At 47.4% G+C, this 20,743-nt stretch overlaps 1 protein-coding gene across 1 annotated transcript in view; it reads left to right on the top strand.

Annotated features, from left to right (window-relative positions):
• ATP10D (ATPase phospholipid transporting 10D (putative)) overlaps window positions 1–20,743 on the top strand; it is a 772,711-nt gene that overhangs the window by 520,711 nt on the left and 231,257 nt on the right. Inside the window, exon 16 of the mRNA XM_086962685.1 lies at window positions 5,847–6,156. Coding sequence (XP_086818811.1) covers window positions 5,847–6,156 — 310 coding nt within the window. The remainder of the gene's footprint in view (window positions 1–5,846; window positions 6,157–20,743) is intronic.

The following is a 20,743-nucleotide window of genomic DNA, read 5'->3' as shown; positions in this document are numbered from 1 at the left end:
TTCCTTTCAGATGGTCACAGGGCATGTAAGCGTTACTGGGCCTTACCGTGGGGGTGGCAGCCTTTTACTCCTGATGTACCATCCTTAAAATGGATCCCTTGTAACTGGACCAAGTACCCCTTTTGTACTAGACTCTCAGAGTTTTGTGGTCCAAGCAGTCCAAGGCTCCCCTGGGGTAGGGGGAGGTGTGGATACAGATTAGTGAACACAGGCTCACAACTCAAAATGAGTGCTGGAGCACAACAAATCCTTATCCATGCCAAATACTCACTTTTATAACAAAACAGAAGTATTTTTTTTTCTACTGCATATCTCACATTGAAAGAATAAGGCATTCACACTGATGTCTGGCTCTAGTGTCTTTTACGATTCCCTGTCCCACTAAATCCTCACATTAGCGACCTTTGTTATTTACCATTCATTATTGATAACATCCAGAGTATGCCTTGCTATTAATCAGTCTCAGGAGTCTACGACGACTAGGATTTAAAGTCAATAGATTTCCAGACCACACACGTTCGAATTAGCCGCAAGTTCCCCTAGTGCCATCAGACCCAAAACAAGTGTTACTCGTACCAGCTGGAGGGAAGGGTTTGGAGTCCTGGAGTGTTATTCGCCTGCGGGCGATCTTATTTGCGCCAACCCAAGTCAGATGAGTTGGCTGTATGCAGATTGTGTGGCTGCACTCTGCAAGCACAGGATCTCTACCCCGTGGTCGCTCTTCCTGCCATACGGAATTGATGCACTGCTACAAGGGAAGGCTTCAACCCTTACAACACTGCAGTTTTTTCAGCGGCTGTATTCATGGTGACCTTTCCTGGCATTCGGGATCGCTGACTCCGTCGTGAACACGGGAAATAACCAGATTGGTTCAGCAGCCAATTACTCACACCTCACACAGGGAGATATTCAACAGGACGATCTTGCTCCCTCCAATGCTTTCCTCTTCCTCAAAGAGTACGCTTATCTTGGAAAGCAGGTAGGTGCTGGAACTCCAAGTACCAGGGCAGGTTGTCTTGAATTCCCTGGGTAATGTCCGCTCACCCAGCAAGGAAGCTAGCCAACCTTTGCCCCCAGTCCAGGTCACAGGCAGATGTCTTGAAGTGATTCCCCATTTGGCTGCTTGGCAGCTGACCGCCTCACTCCAGTGGCTCAGGTTAATAAAAAGGACTCGTTCACTCCTACTGATCACTACACAATATGCTGCTACCACTGGCCTTGTGCTTTTTCACTTCTAGTAAAAGTAGTAGCCTTCTACCACCATTAGAGTAGCGGTTTGGGCGCCACTCCTGGTCCAACAAGACCGCAATGCGTGAGACAGGTCTGTCAAAGTGCACATGCATGATACGTGTTTGCATAGGTCAACAAAAAACAGCATTAGGAATCTAGACATCAGTACAGTTGGGTGCACAGGGCAGGGGTGCATGTCCATTACTATGCATGGGACTTTCCCATGCATACAGAAGCAACTCCCCCTGTTCTGCATCATCACAATAGATTTTCTCCTTTTTCAAGACCATATGTTTGCTGTTTTATAACCTTGAACAGTTTACCCCTGCTAGCAAGGAGTAAAGTGCCTGTTCCTTACCCTTTAAACATAGCTAATGTAAATTATCCCTGATATTTCTCTGGCCAATAAGTTCCTAGTGTATATAGTAAAAATGTACCCAAGGTCTAGAAATGAAATGCCACCTTTCCATGCAGGACCGATGATACCATCCACATAGTTGGCCTGTAAAACATGGCTTCAGGTGTAGCGTATAGTGTGTAGCGTGACTGCAGCAGCCTAAAGACCTCTGTCAAATCTGTCAAACTAACCCTTTTTGCCTGGTAGGAAACCCTGCTTTTAAATAATAAGTGCCCGTTAAGTGCACCTTGTTATCCACTAGGTAGGGGGTCTGATATTTAAAAGTGAAACAGGTAAAATTAAAGTTGTCATGTTCATCCAATCACTATACCACAAAAGCTATTTTTACTGGCAGGACTCGAAATAGATACCATAAAATATTGAAGTACTGATTAGAAACGTTATTCTCCCAGTTTTTTTTTTTTTTTTTTAAATATTTTTATTGCGGAAAACATAAGACATATTCCAGGCCCATCCAAAACATAGGCATTTTGATCGAATTTGACCAAAGTCCACATTCAGGATAAGACGTCCTTCTGGCCCACATCCCGGAGGCCGGGCGGCGTAACATTGAGGAATGCCACAGAGAAAAACATAACCAATTATATAAACACGCCAGGATTTCTAACATCCGCAGTTTCCGTTCCCCCCCCCTTTATTCGTGTCATTCATTCCCTTTTCCATGTCTTCCATGTAGCCCACCTACCACCCATCCGCACAGGTGGTTTTGCAATACGAACCCCATCAAACACCCAGCAACTAAACACCCCCTCCCCCAAAACGCGGCATTGACAAAAGAGTACATGCAAGAGTCAGGTTACTTTCTCACGGCCCGATAGGGTGCAGACCTCACACTTAGTCATTTCTCTGGGACACAAGACCACTTATAGGGTTACAAAATATGGAACATCAGTGCGCGCCCATCAGGGCACTACCCCAACACAGGTCCCTCTGTCGTACCTCTCACCACATCCTCTTCGGAATCAGAACCCTCAGGGGTGAACAATTCGGCACTGGTGGCATCCGAGTCATTATCCGGCATCCTCTCAGCACACATCACCCTCCAAGCCAGGAGGTCCTCCTGCAGTCTCCCATCGCGTCGCGTGCGCTGCATGTGTGTTTCTTCAGCCAGGGACCACTCCCGAACATCTTTAAGCCATAGGGACAGTGCAGGGGCCCTCTGCCCCATCCAAGTGATAGCCACGCGCCGCCAAGCCAACACTAATAGCAGCTGCAGGAACTTATAGGACAAGTTCCTCTTCTTGGGCTTGGCCACCAATGCCAGGAGACAATGAATCGGCTCAAGATTAATCCGGAGGCCCGTGACACGGCTGACGTGTTCCACCACCTCCTTCCAGAAGTAACCTACCTGCGGGCATTCCCAGGCCAGATGAAAGAACCCAGCCCTCAACGTCCCACATCTAGGGCAGTCATCTTGCCTGTCTGCGGAGATACGCTTCAAGGATACCGGGGTCATGTAGGTGCGATGCATAAAATTAAAGTGGATCAACTTGAACCGTGCATTACACGAGACTTTCCGGGTCAGAAGCCCGATACTTTTGCGCTGTCCCGGCTCCAAAGCCATCCCCAGATCCGCCTCCCAAGCTGCCCAGGACGTCGCGGTCTGCGGGGCCGAATCCCGCCGCATGGCTGAATACAGTAGGGATATCAACCACTTTCCCCTACCGCAGGAAAGGAGGATGTTATTGGTGTGCGTCAGCGGTGGCGCCTCCGGGAACTGGGTCCAGGTTGTCCTCGCTACCTCCTGGAGTCCCCTACAGTGTAAATATTGTCCCCTGCTCAGGCTAAAGGCCTCCGTGGCTCTCTCAAAAGACACAAAGGAGTCATCCGGATAAAGATCTGCCAAAGTCTCACAGCCTCTGTCCCGCCATTTCCGGAAGGACACACTCTCCCCCATCAACAACACTGGGGCCAGGATCCACACCTGCAGCTCCCTATGAATGGGGGCCCGCTTCAAGATCTTTTCCACAAACCGCTGCCAGACTCCTGCCGTGTGGCGTACCACATAGGGTAGGGCTGCATCCGCGCCCCGTCCTTGCATCAAAACCACTTGTAGAGCCTTTTCGTCTGCCCTGCCTACCAGGAGCTGTAGTTCCCAGTTGTCAGCAGCCGCAAACCATCTCGCAGCCGGCAGGAGCTGTGCTGCGTAGTAGTAGAGGTCAAATCTCAGGGCCTCTAGCCCTCCCACTTCCCAGCTCCGGACCACGGTATGTAGAGCCACTCTGCTACGTCCACCTGCCCAGAGTAGAGATGTAAGCAGGGAATTGAGCGTGCAAAATATTCGCGGGGGAGCGGGCATAGTGTATTCTGCAGTACAAGCAATACGCGAGGCAGCATCACCATTTTAGCAACCGTCCCATGAGGGAGAGAGGGAGCGTATTCCAAAAGGACACGGATTGGTGCAGAGAGCGGATCACTCGTTCAGCGTTGCGGGTTAACAACTGGTCGTCAGATGGAGCCACCTGAATACCCAAATACCGAAAGGCTTCTAGTTCCCTGCGCAGCCCTAGGCACGGGAGGTCCACGTCCGGAGCGACGGCGCATCCCGCCAGAGGAAAAATAGAAGACTTTGCAGGATTAATACGCAGCCCGGAGGCCGCACCAAAGTGGTCTAGCAACCGCAATAAAGCGGGGACTGAGTCCTCTGGGGATGACAGGTAGAACAGAATTCTCCCACTGTTGACAGGAAACTACTAAAATAGTTATTCTAAGGTTAGTCACCACATTTATTAAAAGTGCAATTCATAGGAGAATTTATCTTTGTTATACATATTTAGGAAAAATAACTTTTAGAAAGTTCTCTTCCCTACCTGAAGCTCCTAGAGGCTATTATGCAGTAGTCTACCAGCAGCTGCACGGAAAGGAAGTTGTGAAAACCGCTGCCAGAGCTGGACAGTGGCTTAGGCCTGGTGACTGGATGGACTGTTTGTGGGTTATTGAGACCCTGTCAGCCCATGCCGGACAGTTGAGGTGGACCCAGAAACTTCATGAACTTGAAAGGTACAGAGGTGAAGCTTGCACCATTCATAGTTCATGTAAGGAGAGACTGGAAGAAGGGAAAGCTTTATCCACAAGGCCCACACTAGCCAGACTGGGTTTGAACTCAGTAGGAGGGTTGCTACTTCCAGACGTGGTTTGGATTGGACAGATGGGAATGATGGGACTGAACATTTCAATGGCCACCCTAATAGGTGTGCACATGAGCGCTACACAATGGAGGAAGTGTTCCCTGTCTTGACTTTTTTTAGTGAGATGCACTGTGGTAGTGTTCGCAGTAAGGCAAGCTGAATGTGCAGCATAAGTGGGTACGGTTGGCCGGGGCAACGTTTTCCCCATTGCTTTGAAAATATCTGAGTCACCCCCACCCACTGGCTAGTCATAACTACAAATGTGGCACCCCACGATCCCTCCTCAAAACAATTTCTTGGCCTACAGAGGATCAGAAGATGACTGGACCCGGATTGCTGTAAGATTCATGCTGCTCCCTCTTGTACCCAGGACAAAAAAGTGAATTCCAAGGGTCAGTTGGCTTGCTATCTGTGTTGCTACAGGGCACAACACGCTGGAAGTGGTCTTTTTCCTGAGTAACCAGTACCAGCTGGCATTTGCTGGTGGCCTCTACTGACCTCTGAGTGCTGTCCCTTAAGAACTGGGTGCTTTAGAAAAGACCTAGAGTTGCTGCTCCAGAAACCCTGAAAAGTTGGGACTCTGCAAATATGCCCGATTTTGAGTCACCTTCCTCTCATACAGCTTCAGACTTACCCTGCTAGAGGACTTTAAACGCCATAAAAATTATGAACCCGCTTGATATCTGACCTGCACTTCATTTTGTTCTGCCTTAAATTGCGCTTAGGTCCCAGACTAGTGCTTCCATGTCTCTCGTTGACGCTCTATAATTACAATGTTTTTCATTCTCTGTTTACTTATTGTATGTTTCACTTTAAATGGCAATTAAATGTGTACATAACACATACTAATACAATGATGTCACTTAAATAAAAGCCCTGTTTTCATAGTTTGATTATATAGAGATAGTCAAGATCCACCTGTCTGTTAAGATAATTGTAAACTCTTTTAATGATTCCTTGACTGATTCTTGTATGTTTGCTATTTAAGATGCCGGGGTTAATATAGCAATGACACAACATCACAGATGTTCTAACTGTACTCTCTTTTTTTGCCTACCCACCTTTCAAAGAATACTTGTGAAGTATTGATGGACAGCATCATGGAAGGAATCAAAAGAAATGTTCCTCCTAAGGCCCTTAATCCAAAACCTCCTTTGAGTCTGTATCTGCCTACCTCAGCTCTAATTCCAGAAGTACACATCGGTTTGGTAATTGATGGAAAGACATTGGAATTTGCACTGCATGAGAGTCTACAAAGTAAATTCCTGCAGCTCACCAAGCATTGCCGAACTGTCATAGTTTGTAGAGCTACACCACTGCAGAAAAGTGAAGTGGTCAGATTGGTGCAAAACAAGTTAAAGGTCTTGACTTTAGCCATAGGTAAGTCTTGCTGTATCTATCTGTCAAGTATTTGATGGTCTTATACATAACACCAATAATACTAATTCACAAAAAATGTACCATGAATTTTGGGAATTGAGAGGCATATTGTCAAATAATGGTTTACGTACATTTTGTTAAATGTTGTATTGTTCCTCTCGTGTGTTTCAGGAGGAAAGTTGTAAAGTATGTTAATTAAGAAAAACTTAAGATAAAGAAAATGACATTACACTTTGGTTGCACAGTTCATACTCGTACAGTCATTCGCAAAGGTTCCACTGCTTTACACAGTGCAATATTTCAATATATCTCCTGTTGAACACACAGTATATTATTTCCATGCATCTAAGTTTCCTTTTATAAAGTACATACAAATACCTTCTGAGGGTCACTTAGGACTATGGAAAGAAATCCTTAATTGTAATTAACCTAAGTGAACTCTGTCAATTCACAACCCTACTGTTCAAAGAACCATTTTGTATGCTGATGGTGAAATAATAAGTAAATAGATACTTTTCTGAGATGGAGCGAGAGAATTACAAGTTTGTTTTTTAAAAGTGCTATCAGACAACCTCCAAAGAAGTTCTCTTAATGCTAATGCTAGAACAGTAAATCACCCCCAGAGAAAGTGAGCAACCCACAGCACCTACTGCTCAAATAGTAAATTTTGGAGCCAATGTCATAAGGATAAATGAATAGATAGTTTTCGTGCAGGTAGAGAGCATTTCAGGCTACCAATGCCTAAAACAAAGATTTTCTGCCCAGGCTGTAAAGCGTAAACTTGTGTAATGGAACTTAGAATTGCAGCAGACATTCCAAAGAAGAATGCTGTAGAGTGGTTCTCCATGTTGAACAAAGCCAGTTGTGATAATAAATCCTTTGCAGAGAGCAGACAGCTTTGATCTTTTTCTGCTGCTTGGCCAACACAGAGTGAGTTTTCTCATTTCAAAATTCAGCCTGACTGCCACACTCTGTATTGACCATAACCAAGAAATGAATTTCACTGGAAAAATGAGCTAGTTGAGACTGCAACTGTGTAATCGGGAATGGACAAAAGCACGATTTACAGTGACAAATTTATGACTAGAACAATAAAGGTCTAAAATGTAAGATGATGTAAATGGGCTTTGGTTATTGGAGCAGTTTGGGAAGCAAGAGATAACTGCATCCACCAATAAACATCTGTGTTTTATCTCGTATTTAGATTTAAGAGTAAAGAAGGAGAGAAGATGGAGTACCAAGAAAAACGAATCAGGAGGATTTATATATATCTATATCTGCAACCCTTCAGATTTTTAGGTCTCGCTTGGCGTTGCAGCGCAAAGCGCTGCTCGCTGGGCGAGAGATTTTGTAGGAGAGTAGATTTGAAAAGGGGACTTGAAGCCCCGCCCCTCATTTTCATTGGCTGGTGTCACCGTTTGGTATGCCATTGGAAATAAGATTTTTTTTTTTTACGCCCTTTCGCCTCCCATGCGGACTGGGTAGCCTGCTTGGCTGCTGTTGCAAAGCACTTTCTTATCTTTATGGGGCCATGTGTTTCTTATTAGCATAGAGGAGCGTACTGCCCCCGGCCTCTCAAAGGAAAAAATTATTCGTTTGCTCAAGATTTTTTACCTTTGAGAGGTCAGGGCACTGGGTGCATCCACGCTAATTAGAAACACCTGGCCCCATAAAGCTAAGAGATCGATGCTTGTTTTAGAGAGGATTCCATCCTCTCAGGCCGAATGAGACGAAGAGGCATCACCTTGTGTCCCAGCACTGCATCTGCTTGTATTTGTAAACATAATGGATTGGTGTGAAATCTGGCCTCGGTGGTCTCTTTAATCTCCTTTCCCACTGGCAGCATCCTTTTTATTAATGAGGCTGTGAATCTCTCCTCTGAGAGAAAATCCAAGCCATTAACCCTTCATGTGCTATTCAACTTCAAATGCGCTTGTGTGCTTTGTAGCTGGATGAAGAACGCCAGCAGAAAACAAACACGCATTCATTTAATAGCAAGTCGGACTTCTCCAAAAATACACCCAGTTCATCACTCTTAAAATGCAGTTTAAGGATGTCCTAGCAAGTTTCACGCGTCTGTTTTAAAATAGTGCTTCTTACTGCCGTTTCTGCACTCCATTACACAATAATATGTGGAAAGTGTACATGTGATTCACAAAAAAAGTAAAACTGGCCAAAAAGGGTTCTTTTCAAATGACTGCATGGCTATGTTAACTTGCTTTTTTCAAAAAGACGAGTTATATTTTAACAAAAGGATAATATTTATCACAACCGCATCATTACTTCCTGAGATGTCATTGGAAACCACATGTGCTAAATATACCCCACCCCTCACCCTTTTTAACATGGGCCTACCATAGAGATGGATATAGCATAGAGGCACGAAGGAGAGAGTTGTATTGTTTTCGTCATGATAACAAGTCTTGCGCCTCAAGAAGAGCAGTGCAAGTGAAGAGAGGCGATGCGGACTTGTTAACAGAGAGTGCATGCTTTTTCTAAAATATTTCCCTTTAAAGGTTTGGGGTGCATGCTGCTCACTAGCCCATTAGTTCAGTTTCTGGTCACTTCCTGGTTGTGTACCGTCAGGTTCAGTGCCCCAGAGGCACGAGGGCGCAGCAGTGCTCCTCCACCCACACACTCAATCTGGAAATGGAGATATTTGGCAATGTTCAATCGTTTATGGACCCCAAACCTGCCTTTGGTATGAGAGACAAGGACAACTCAGACGCCTGCTTTTTGTGCATATCTGTGTGTACGTTATGGTGTGCAGTATTCTGCGTCTCACTGTTTATCTGTGCGTATCCAACTATTTCTCTGCTTTTTATGGTTTGTATTTTTTTCTGCTTCTGTGCGTGTTCTACCTTTGTGTATTTTTAGATGATTCTTTGTAAACAATGGCTGCATGTGTGTGCTTATGTACAACTGACCTTGCACACACCATGGCTGTTTGTTTTTCTGTGTTGCTCTGGTGTCCTGTTACTTCATACGTGTGTCAAAGTACATGCTCTAATACTAATTGTGTATTGCTGTCTGTTTGTATGTTTTTTTTAGTGTCTATTTTGGGAAAGAATTGCTTTAAACTACATTAATTTAATTATAGAACAAAATCAGATACAAATGCATTCGCTATTTTACCATTTTGAAACCGATTTAACAAAAGGACTCACGAAAACTCGTGGAGTGAAGTAACAGACACCTCCAAATGTAGAGGGAGGTGGGTGCGGTGGGTCAAAGATCAAATAGGGAACCTTTGGCAGGCAGTTGAAAGTACAAAACTGTGGACATTTTCTCCATGAGGGTGTGAAGTGAAGTGACTTGTATAGCCCAAGTACAGCGTGTGGGTGGGAAAGGGTTGGGAAGCCATATCTGCGGAGTGTCATTGTTTTTTTCCTATGTTTGTTGTCTGTGATTTCTTCTTTGTATGTTTGTAGTTACTGTGTCTGTGTGCTAAATGCCATTGTGTTTCTTTTTGTGTGTGTGCTCTGTGTCTGATGCTTGCTTTGCTTTCTGTGTGTGCTTGCTGTAACTGTGTCTGTGTGCTTGTGCATGTGTATATACGCTATATGTGACCTGTTTTATTCTATGCGTGTGTTTGTGATTCTTGATTTCTTTGTGTGTGAGGGGGGACTTTCTTAAAAAAAAAATCTTTTTATTGCAAGAAGAAGCAATAAAGCAAAAAACAGCGAATGGCAACCTTAGTAGCATCACAGCCCAGCAAAGTATCTATAGTTGTACAGTAAATCATGAGATTCTTCCCATTCCTCCACGCCAACCCATCGGCTAAACATCGCAGCCCAGCATTTTTGGGCAGCCTCAGACAAAGGTGTGGGACATTCTTGTCCGGCAGTGGTTCAGGGCTGTGGTGGATAGCTGCAACTGTTATGAATGCATTCAGTGAATGTATTCTGTGCTCACTGGGATCCAGCCATTTTGCTACACTCTTTGTCTTGTCCTGCTCTGCATGCGAACCATAAACGCTCATATGAGGGGTCACAGGCTTTTCTAGTGCCAGTATGACCCCTCCATCTGGTCGCTGAGATAATTAAATTGTCTTTTGTTCACTGTTCCTCCACGTCTGTTCTTTCCTCCCCTCTTCTGCATTATCCTTATGGGACATCACTTGCGTAAGACTCTGGGTGATTAGCAGATTCCTATTTCCACCACAACAAGCATTGATTCAGTTAAAGCCATTTGCTTTGCTAATGGTATGGTATAGTAAAGCACATGGCTTTAACTTAATGAAAGGCGAGACCTATTGCATTTGTAATGCTTGTTTTATATTACCTACTGGCAGCTGCCTGTAGGTAGTTCTAGTTAGAACCAAAGTTTTCATAGAAAAAGCGTTTTTTGTTATTCCACTAACTTTGATGCTGCTTAATGAATCTTCACAAAATGTTTTTAAAAAAACATTCCCTTTTTGGTTCAGCTGCTGTTGAAAGTTGAAAGTTTTGGGGTTATCAATCAAGCTAAGTTTTGACCATGTTATGTCTACGGGAATTTTCATTTTTTAACACGATTACAGCCGGAACCGCTAAATTGAATTATACAAAATTTGGCAGAAAGCCAGATGCTGGTCTAAAAAGCGTGCATTTTGTGATTTGGTGTAAATCCGTTCAGTGGTTTCAAAGATATTTCTGTTTAAATAATATAAATATCGTAGGACGCGAGTCCTTGCAGTGGACCACCACCTCCCTGGGACAATCAGTATCAGAAATGCAGGGGTGCTAGGCCGCCCCAGGGACCGCCACCTCCCTGGGGCAATCAGTCATAGAAATGAGGGGGCCCTGCTAGGCCCTCCCCGTAACCCCGGGGACCACCACCTCCCCGTGGTTCAAATATATATGCAGGGGGTCCCCAGGACAAATTAGAACAAAGGAACTGGCTCGTGCAATGTCCCAGGGTTCCCGCCCCAGGGACATTACAGTTTGCTGTTGTCCTAAAATGCTCTTTCTTACTCGAAGCGGAGCATGTCCAAAAGCAATACCGGCTCCTGCAGGATGCTGGGAGCCGGAGGCTCCCTCCGCTGTCCCCATCAAAGTGTCTGGGTGCCCTGGATGGGAACAGGGCACTTAAACTAGAGGCCGGAATCGTCTGGGGAGGAGGGCTCGCAGCCCTCCTCCCATTATCCAATTTAAAAAAAAAACAAATTTTAAAAAGGTGACAGGGCCCAGCGGGATGGGGCCCCCAGGGTTTTAATCTGACCCCCTCCCATTATTATCACATAACATTTCTGTATTTTACTACTAAACAGGCAGTGACAAGTGCAGTTACTATGCAGATGACGTCATGATTTGAGTTGTGCAGCAGGTGCAGTGGGACTGGGTCCAAAAGTTGTCGGAACTCCTCTAAACACCTAATATGGCTATATTTTACTACCATGCAGGCCGTCACAATTGCAGTTACCTTGCAGGTAAAAGGGGCCTTTTTTAAATGATGCAGCAGGTGCAGTTGCACCGCGGCCAAACATTGTCATAACTCCACTAAACACCCAATATTGCTATATTTTGCTACTATACAGGCAGTCACAAATGCAGTTATCTAGGAATTGCTAGTGTCATGATTTCAATAGTGCAGTGGCACAGGGACCAAAAGCTCCTGGCACCCCGTTAAACACCTAATATCGTTATATTTAACTACTAAATAAGAAGTCACAAGTGCAGTTACCTTGCAGGCACTCGGGTCATGATTTCATGGTGCAGCAGGTGCAGTGACACCGGAGCCCAAAACTCTAGGAACCCCCTAAACACCAAATATTGCAATATTTTACAACAAACAGGCAGTCACATGTGCAGTTAGCTTACTGGGTCATGATTTGAGTGGTGCAGCAGGTGAAGTGGCACCGGGGCCAAAAGTTGTCTTAACTCCCCTAAACACCAAATATTGCTATATGTCACTACTACACAGGCATTCACAAATGCAGTTATGTTGCAGGCACAAGCGGCATGATTTGAGTTGTACATCCAGTGCAGTGGCACTGTTGTCAGAACTCCTCTAAACACATAATATTGCTATTGCATCAATTAATTATATTTCCCTCTTTAATTTTATTTTTCTAAATGTTGCTATTACGTACCTGCACTATACCACTATCACACTAGTAACAGCACAATATATTGCCTTTTTGTACATAAACAAGTCATTACACTTTAACAGACTTTCTGTAACTTATATTGCTCAACTACTCTGCAAACTACAACTTGTTCTTCTGAGACTTAAAAATGACATGAAGCACTGGCATGCACTGCCCTTGGCACTCCTGGGCCGGGCTGCCCTATTCAAAATAATGTGTCTCCCGCGTTTCCTTTACGCCTTACAAAATACGCCTACTCCAGTCCCCACCTCATATTTCAAAGCCATAGAGGCTGAAGCGGGACAGCTCCTCTGGGGCAATAAACCCCCCTCCGTATAGCCCTAACCAAACTCACTGGTACAATGGTGGGATCGCCCTGCCCAATATACAATTGTATTACTGGGCCTCGCAACTCCTAGTAATAAACCACTGATTTCATGCCTCGCAGGAGAAACCGGCCCTCCGACTTGACAGAGACACTCCTGGGACCGACGGACCCATGGTGGCGCTTTACAACAAGAACAAAAAAAACACATGGATCTGCCCTACTGCGCCCACAGTATGTACATGGTTTGTGGAGCAACGAGTGCTGGGCTGGGAGGGAGTCCTCACCCAACTCACACCTCTGTGGGACACGCCAAAATTAGGTAGGCTCCGTTACAGTGCAGGTTTCGCTCAATGGGACCTTATTGGTATCTCTAGAATTGGAGATCTCTGGAAGAAGGGAGAGGTGGTGACGTTTGCCCAACTGCGCACAACGTATCAAATGGCTGACTCAGAACAGTTTCGCTGACACAGCGGCAACATTTGTGCCCCCTCCTACGGAGGACTCAGACCCAGACCTAAGTGATGAACCCATACCAACCATTAAAAAACTACTCACACGCCAGGGATCGGGAACCCAGACACTCATAAATGTTAAGTTACAGAATGAGGCAACTATGTACATTCTTTTACCTGTGGAAATAACCTGTAATGCAGATCTCCTCTTGATGAACATTATTATGTATAATTAGCAAGGTTTTGAATTTTTTGATAATAAAATAAAAAAAATTAAAAAAACACAAATTGCAACAAAACACAACTTTATTATTAATCTCAAAACAAGAGTCACCCTCTTTAGCCAAAAGGGACAGGGTGGGCCATGCCCTAAAACAAAATTCCCTTTTGTGCTGTAATTTGCCCCAGTATTGGAACTTTCATAGATTCCCACGCTTTTGTATCATTCCCAGTCGTCGGAATGGGAGTCTCAGTAACAAAAATACCATAGCAGTAGGTACAAAAGGGAAAGAAAAGGCCTAGGCCTAGGCCTCATTCCCTTTTGTAGCATATCACCCTCTTTTTGTAAAAGAGACCAAACTTAGGCATCAGCCACTCAGAAGAGCCTCACCCATTAGAACCCTCCTGAAGGAACCTCAGAGCCTCAGATTTTCTACAGCACGTTGTGCTTAGGAAGTCTCCTTTGAGCTCTGCTAATTTCATCTCTTTCAACGGTTTTTTCTTCAAGTTTTCTCTTCAGGATTTAGAAAAGGATGGCTGACAAGGAAAAGAAGGCCCTTTTCAAGCCATGTTCCACCTGTGGCCATAAAAGGTTGTTTGTGGAGGATAAACATAAGGATTGTATCTATTGCCTCTATCCGGATCATAAGGCAGAGGACTGCAAGATCTGCCGCACTTTTTCTACCAAGGCCTGGCTTCAGAAACAGAAGGAGAGGAAACATGGAGTTTCCAGTGACAGTGAGGATTCAATGTCAGCTGTGTCATCTAGAAGGTCAGTCAAGAGGGGTAGGGGTTCCCCTTCTCTTTCTGTGGAACATCCTTCTAAGGCCTCAAAAAAGACCCCCAGAGAGTCTGAGAGCCTAGGTCCAGGCGAATCTCCTCACCATAGTGAAAAGGTGAGGGTAGGACCTTCTACGCTTTCTAAGGGTTTGAAGACTGATCCAGCCTTCAAGAAACCCTCTTCTCAATCTTTTGACAGAAGGTCAAAGTCGTCGATGACGGAGGTTCCGTCGACTAAGAAATTGAAGCCAAAGTTACATTTGGTTCCGTCGACGCAACATTAGACTACGAAGAAATCGTTGTCGAGAAAGGAAGCGTCGACGACCGTTCCAACAGTGTCGACAGGAGGGTCACCGACGACCGCGTCGACGGCTATGACAACGTCGACGACAGCCTCGACGACTACTACTTTAACAACGACGGCTGGAGCGACGAGTGTACAGGCGTCCGCGAGGCATGTTCCGTCGACGAAACCTTCAACGATTTTGGCATCAGAAAAAAGGATCACTAATTCTGTCACAAGGATTACGCCGGAGATGACATCTCCTAGGAGAGTAACCCCCTTGCCACCAGCTCTGCTATTTGATGAAGAAGAGTCAGAGGAGGATGATCGGGACTCATATGGTTACGCTAATAGTCCCTCGCAGCTTCTGGTCAAATGTCAGGAGACGGACTCTGAAGGAGGGTATGACCAGGAAGGTGGTTATTATCACCAAGCTGCTCAATCACAGCATTATTCAGTTCAAGACATGGTTACAGTGCCATCCTCTTTCCTGCAGGACCTGCATAAGATGCTGCAGGACTACAAATCTAAGGCTTCAAGGCCGGTTCCGGCTCCAGTAGTGCCAGCAGCTCCTGTCTCGGCTCCTGCCTCAGCAGCTGCTCCTGAATTACCAGCTCAGGCATCCCCTCAGCCATGGGCAACTATTCCGCAAGAGCCTTCCACGCCTGCGGGCGGCCATGATGATACCTCGGAGGAGGATCGTGATTAGGATCATGATACGAATCAAGATACTGAATGGGATGACTACATCATTCCGGACCGTCCATCCCCATGTCCGGATCCGGTGGATTCTCCGCCAGCGGATGTAGGGGGTTTTCATCAGCTGATGGAAAGAGCGGCTGGCAGGTTCAAGTTGGCTTTGCCTGCGGTGGCCACGGAATGGTTCTTGTATGACTTCAAGGAACCTTATCGGAAGTCGACAAGGTCCATACCTATAGTGCAACATCTGTGGGAGGAAGGCATTAAGGCTATAAAAAAAACCAGCGACGGTGGTCCCGGTGCTACTGCGTCTTGATAAAAAATACAAAGCACCTGATGATGGGCATGCTGCTTTCACGGGCCACCCAAGACCAGACTCCGTTATCTCGCAAGCGGCGCAGAGGAAATCCCACAACCCCTCTGCTCCCTTGACACCTCCTCCGGACAAGGAAGAACGGAGATTGGACAATGCTGGGAAGAGATTCTTGTCTATGGCGAGTCTTCTGGTGCGAGCTGCCAATGCCCTGGCAATATTGGGCAGATATGACCGCCAGCTTTGGTGTGATGTCGCTCTGTTCCTGGATCACCTTCCTCCAGAATCGAAATCGGAGGCAAAAAAGATCTTGCAAGAGGGGGAGGCGACCTCGATGGAGATCATTGACTGCGCCATGGACATTGCCACGACGGCGTTTCGTTCGTTGGCTGGGGCTGCAGTCCTCTGTCGCCAGGGGTGGCTGAAGGCGACCTGGTTTCGACCTGAGATACAAAATAAGGTCCTAGGGGCCCGATGTAGGTAAATCCCATTTACTGATTTTGAAATGCCGAATTTTACCGATTCGGTATTTCAAAATCGGTAAATGGGATGTAGGTCCCAACATCTGGATTCGTTACCGAATCCTTAACAATTCTTTAATTACCGATTCGGTAAATACCGAATCGGTAATGCCCATTCATTCCTATGGGCTTTGAAGCCCATAGGAATGATTAGGCATTACCGATTCGGTATTTACCGAATCTGTAATTAAAGAATTCACAAGGGTGCAGGGGGTGTCACTTTGACACCCTCTAGCACCCCCAAAACGGGCATGTGTGCAATGTGGCACACAGACATGCCCTAAGGGCACGTCTGTCTGTCACATGGCACATGTGTACATGCACAGATGTGCATGTACACAGGAATCAGTATTTTACCATGGATTTGTATTCCATGGTAAAATACCGATTCTGTAAGCCATGTGCTGATGGAACATTGGCTACCTACATTGCATTTTCGGTAATTTTACCGAATCGTTATTACCGAATCGGTAAATATTACCGATTCGGTAAATTTACCGATTCGGTAATGATAACGATTCTGTAAAATTACCGAAAATGTGCCCCTACATCTCGATAGCCCTTTACCGATCGGAAACGGCCGAAAATCGGTATTTTCGGCCGATTCCGATCGGTAAAGGGCTACCTACATCGGGCCCTTGATCTTCCCTTTGATGGGGAAGCACTATTCGGAAAGCTATTTGACGACACTCTCCAAGACATCAAAAAAGACACGGAGACCACCAGATCTTCGGGTACGCTTCAGTACCGCAAAACTCCTTTTAAAGGATCCAGAGGCAGAGGTACGAACTACAGGGGATCCTATCAGCAACAGCGATATTCATCCTACGGCTCAGGATCCCAGCAATACCGCCAGCCTTATCAACAAAGGCAGGGCCAATCCTCCAATTACTCCAGGCCTTACAGCAAGGGGAAACAGGCTCAGCGGGGTCGTGATACCTCCAAGCGACAATAGCGGCCTCCTGGCTCTTCCTACTGTTCCCTCCTCCAAGAAGTCATCAGTTGGAGGCAGGGTAACCAAATACCTTCGGAATTAGTCCAAGATAACATCGGACCGTTGGGTGCTCAACATCATTCGGAAAGGCCAAACCTTGGAATTTACCCAAATCCCACCACCAAGCCCCCTGCAGCCATTCCATCGAAACACCTGCGTCTTCTGCAGCTTGAAGTTAATCAGATGCTCCAGAAGAGTGCTATAGAGCCGGTTCCCTCCGACCAAAGAGGACAAGGGTTACAATCCAGGTTCTTCCTCTTAAAGAAGACGCTGGAGAAATGGCGCCCCATTTTAGATCTCAGGGAGCTCAACACCTATCTCATCTCCCTGTCTTTCTGGATGGTCTCTCTACAAGACATCTTACGGCTCATCAATCCGGGGGATTTCATGGCCAAGCTCGATCTCGAGGATGCGTACTTTCATTTACCGATTCACCCAGCACACAGAAGGTTTCTACGATTCACAGTAGCCAAGAGTTACTTTCAAATCAGGATTTTACCCTTTGGTCTTCGCTCAGCCCCGAGGATCCTCACGAAGGCGCTGGCGCCGGTAGCAGCATTCTTGCGAAGGAACCATTTTCAAGTCTTCCACTACCTGGACGAGGCCTTCAGCAACCAGTCGTCCAGGTAGTGGAAGACTTGAAAATGGTTCCTTCACAATGACATCACTGATGACTCACTCATGACATCATCCACATGATAATCTGAGGGCCCTCCTCACACCCTAGAAAAACCTTTGCTACACCCACTCTAAAATAGACTACCATTTTCAAAACCATAAACACACCAATACCAGATACTACATACCCACTCACTGATTCCCAGGTTTACACACACATCCACTCATTCACCAATATAATCACTCATACATGCAGTCACTCATCAATACAGCAGTATAATATGCACTCACACACCTATACAGACACACACACCGCCACTCACCCATATAGTTACTCACACACCTAGTCAGTCATGCAAAGAATCAATCGTACTCCCATTTACTCACTTATACAGTTATACACACACCACCTCACTTATTCATACGGATACTAACACATACTCTCATGCAATCACTGACACAAGCACACACTCATCCATACAGCCACTCTCACAATCCCCCCCTCTCACATATAGTTGTTTATATAGTGCAACACTCACATATACTGCCTGGGGGGGGGGGCGCTAGAGGGCGCACTGCGGAATGGCCGCACTGTCGTGAGGCTCCCGCTGCCCGGAGCTATTATCCGCCTAGGTATCCTGATTACCATCGCTGCGCCCTGGACTGACCCCACGGTTCGGTTGGGATATCGGCTGTCCACCCACGGTCCAATTCCTGTGCCATTCGGAGGTTGCTGGCCGAAGTTATGTGGGTCCCAAGTTTCTCCGACTCGCGCTCTGGAGGTCTGATGCCATCTTGCCCGGCGTCGCTGTTCATGCCAGTCCGGGGCTCTGCACGTGGGGTGTAGGCCTAGCTCCGCCCTTCTCCGCCAGGCCTGTTCGCTGGCCGGGCAAGACGCTTGGTTCTCCCGGGTTGTCGGACTTTTTCTTGGCTCTCCCATCTGCCTGTCCAGATATCATCGCCCGCGGAAGTGCCACGGATTTAATACTTGGATTCTGAGGGTTTGCCACCTTGGGCTGGGAACGGCGACGGCCTTTGCTCATCGGTGGGAGTGGCGGGCGTGCTGGCCTGCTCGTGCCCCCACGATTCGAGCTGCTTTCTGCTTGGTCGGGTCCCTTGCCCGACCTGTATCCTGACCTCCACTTGCCTCGTTCCCCTTCTGTACCACCGTTATGGGGAAGCCGGACACTAAACAGTCCAAACTGTCCTTTGACTCTGGAGGGGCCAGGCGTGGGGCGCGTTCGCTCCAGGAAGCTGGAACTTCGCGGTCCCCCCCCCCCGAATGTCGCTGAGAGTGTCCCGCACCCACCTCCGCCGGACTTTGCCCAAATGATGCAGGAGATGAGGCAAGGGTTCGCCACTATAGTGGACAAAGTGGACAAGATATCGTCGCGCATGGATGCGGTCGTTCAGAAATTGGACGTGCATGAGGAGCGCTTGACGGCGGCGGAACAGCGCATTTCGGACCATGATGACACGGCGGCCACCCATACCACCCAGCTGGCGCGGATGGACAATATCTTGCGTGTCATTGCCGCCAAGAACGAGGAGTTGGAGGCGAGGAGTAGGCGCAACAACGTGCGCATTGTAGGTGTGCCGGAGTCCACGAATGTGGGCAAAATGGAGACTTATGTGGAGAGGCTACTGATGGGCGCCATCGGAGCGGAAGTTTTCTCGTCCCAGTTCATCGGCGAGAGAGCGCATCGGACTTTGGGACCTCGTCCGGCCTCTGGGGCTGCACCGCGTCCCATCATTGCGCGCCTATTGAATTATCGTGATCGGGACGCTGCTCTTCAGGCTGCCCGCACTAACAGGTCTCTCTCCTTCGAGGGGGTGTCTTTCACCATGTACCCCGACTTCACACCGATGGTACAGGACCAGCGTCGGAAGTTCTTGGGGGTGAAGAGGAAGCTTCGGGACCTTCAAGTGGACTACGCCTTGCTTTATCCGGCTAAACTTCGAGTGACGCACCAGGCTAAACAACATTTTTTCACCAACCCACAGCATGCTGAGGACTTTGCGAAGCGCCTCCAGCGCGAGCGCGCTGCTGCGGATCGTGGCGACGATCGAGATCCGGAGGGTGAACATTCGGCTGCTGAGGAGGAGGTCGCCTGATGCTGGTGACTTTGGACTTTGTCTATCATCTTTCCGGTTTTTGTAGTATTGTGCCTATGTAACTTTTTGTATTGGGGCCTGCTGGCTTCCTTCTCAGTGTGTGCGGCCTAGCTATTGTCCGTTTTTGATTTTTTTTGCTGGTGCGTGGGTTATGTCTGTATTATGATGAGTGAGTGCGTTTTGCTGTTCCTGTGGGGTTGGGATGGCACCGCGGGGTGGTGTTATGTGATGTCGCGCTCTGGGCACCCACCCCCCCGCGCTGCGCCTGGGGCCGCCTGATACTCGTTGGCGCGGACACTGGCGTGGCGTGAGGGAGTGGCGTCGTGCACCTCTGGAAGGTTCCCCGGAGGGTGTGCCCCATATTTACCTTTTGTTTGGATTCTAGTCCTATGTTGGTTGACTGGATGTGTGTTGGGGGATGAGGGGGAGGGGTGTATGTGGCCTGATAGTTGGGGTGGTGTCAGGTGGGTGGTTGTGGGGGGGTTGAAGCTGTCCATGTCTGTTTGCCCGGGACTTTTGGTTCGCTCTGGTGGCTGCTGCTGTTGTTCGAGTGTACGGTCATGTCGTGGCGCCCGCTCTCCGGGCTGTTCCACTTTCCTATCTTACGGGACGGGTTCTGGGATCCGTGCTCCCGGCCATTTTGGGCCCGAGCGCGCCGGCCGCCATTTTAGGCTGCCACGTGCCGGGGCGCACTCTGCGAGCGTATCACGTGTGCGTGATTTGGGCCGTGTGGCATGGCTTGGCGACGCGCGGTGCGTAGGCTGTCCCGAGTGCTTGCTGCGTGGATGGGGCGGTTGGGGGGGAGTTGTTGTGTTCTTGTTTGGTTGTTTTGGAGATGAATGGGAAATGCCTGGAGTGTATGTGGAGGTCTGCCCGTGCCCTGGGGCGCGGACCTATCGATGGCTGTTGCTGGTAGTCGGATGCCCTGTATTTGGTTATAGGGTCCTGCGGGGCCCTTACGTTATGTGATGTCAACTGCTGTTGTAGATCAGATTTCGATTTTGTCCTGGAATGTACGGGGCCTTAATGATGCCAGGAAATGTCGCAGTGTGATACAGTATTTGGACAGGCATGCTATTCAAGTTGCTTTTCTCCAGGAGACGCATCTGCGCCCCGCTCCCTCCCCCACTTTCGGCGGAAGGTGGGCTGCGGCCAGGGGGTTCGCTTCATACTCTTCTTATGCTCGTGGGGTTGT

This window comes from Lissotriton vulgaris, chromosome 3_1 (assembly GCF_964263255.1).
Source record: "Lissotriton vulgaris chromosome 3_1, aLisVul1.2, whole genome shotgun sequence".
NCBI lineage: Eukaryota > Metazoa > Chordata > Amphibia > Caudata > Salamandridae > Lissotriton > Lissotriton vulgaris.
The sequence above is the reverse complement of the archived record's forward strand: the minus strand, read 5'-3'. Positions and strand labels throughout refer to the sequence as shown.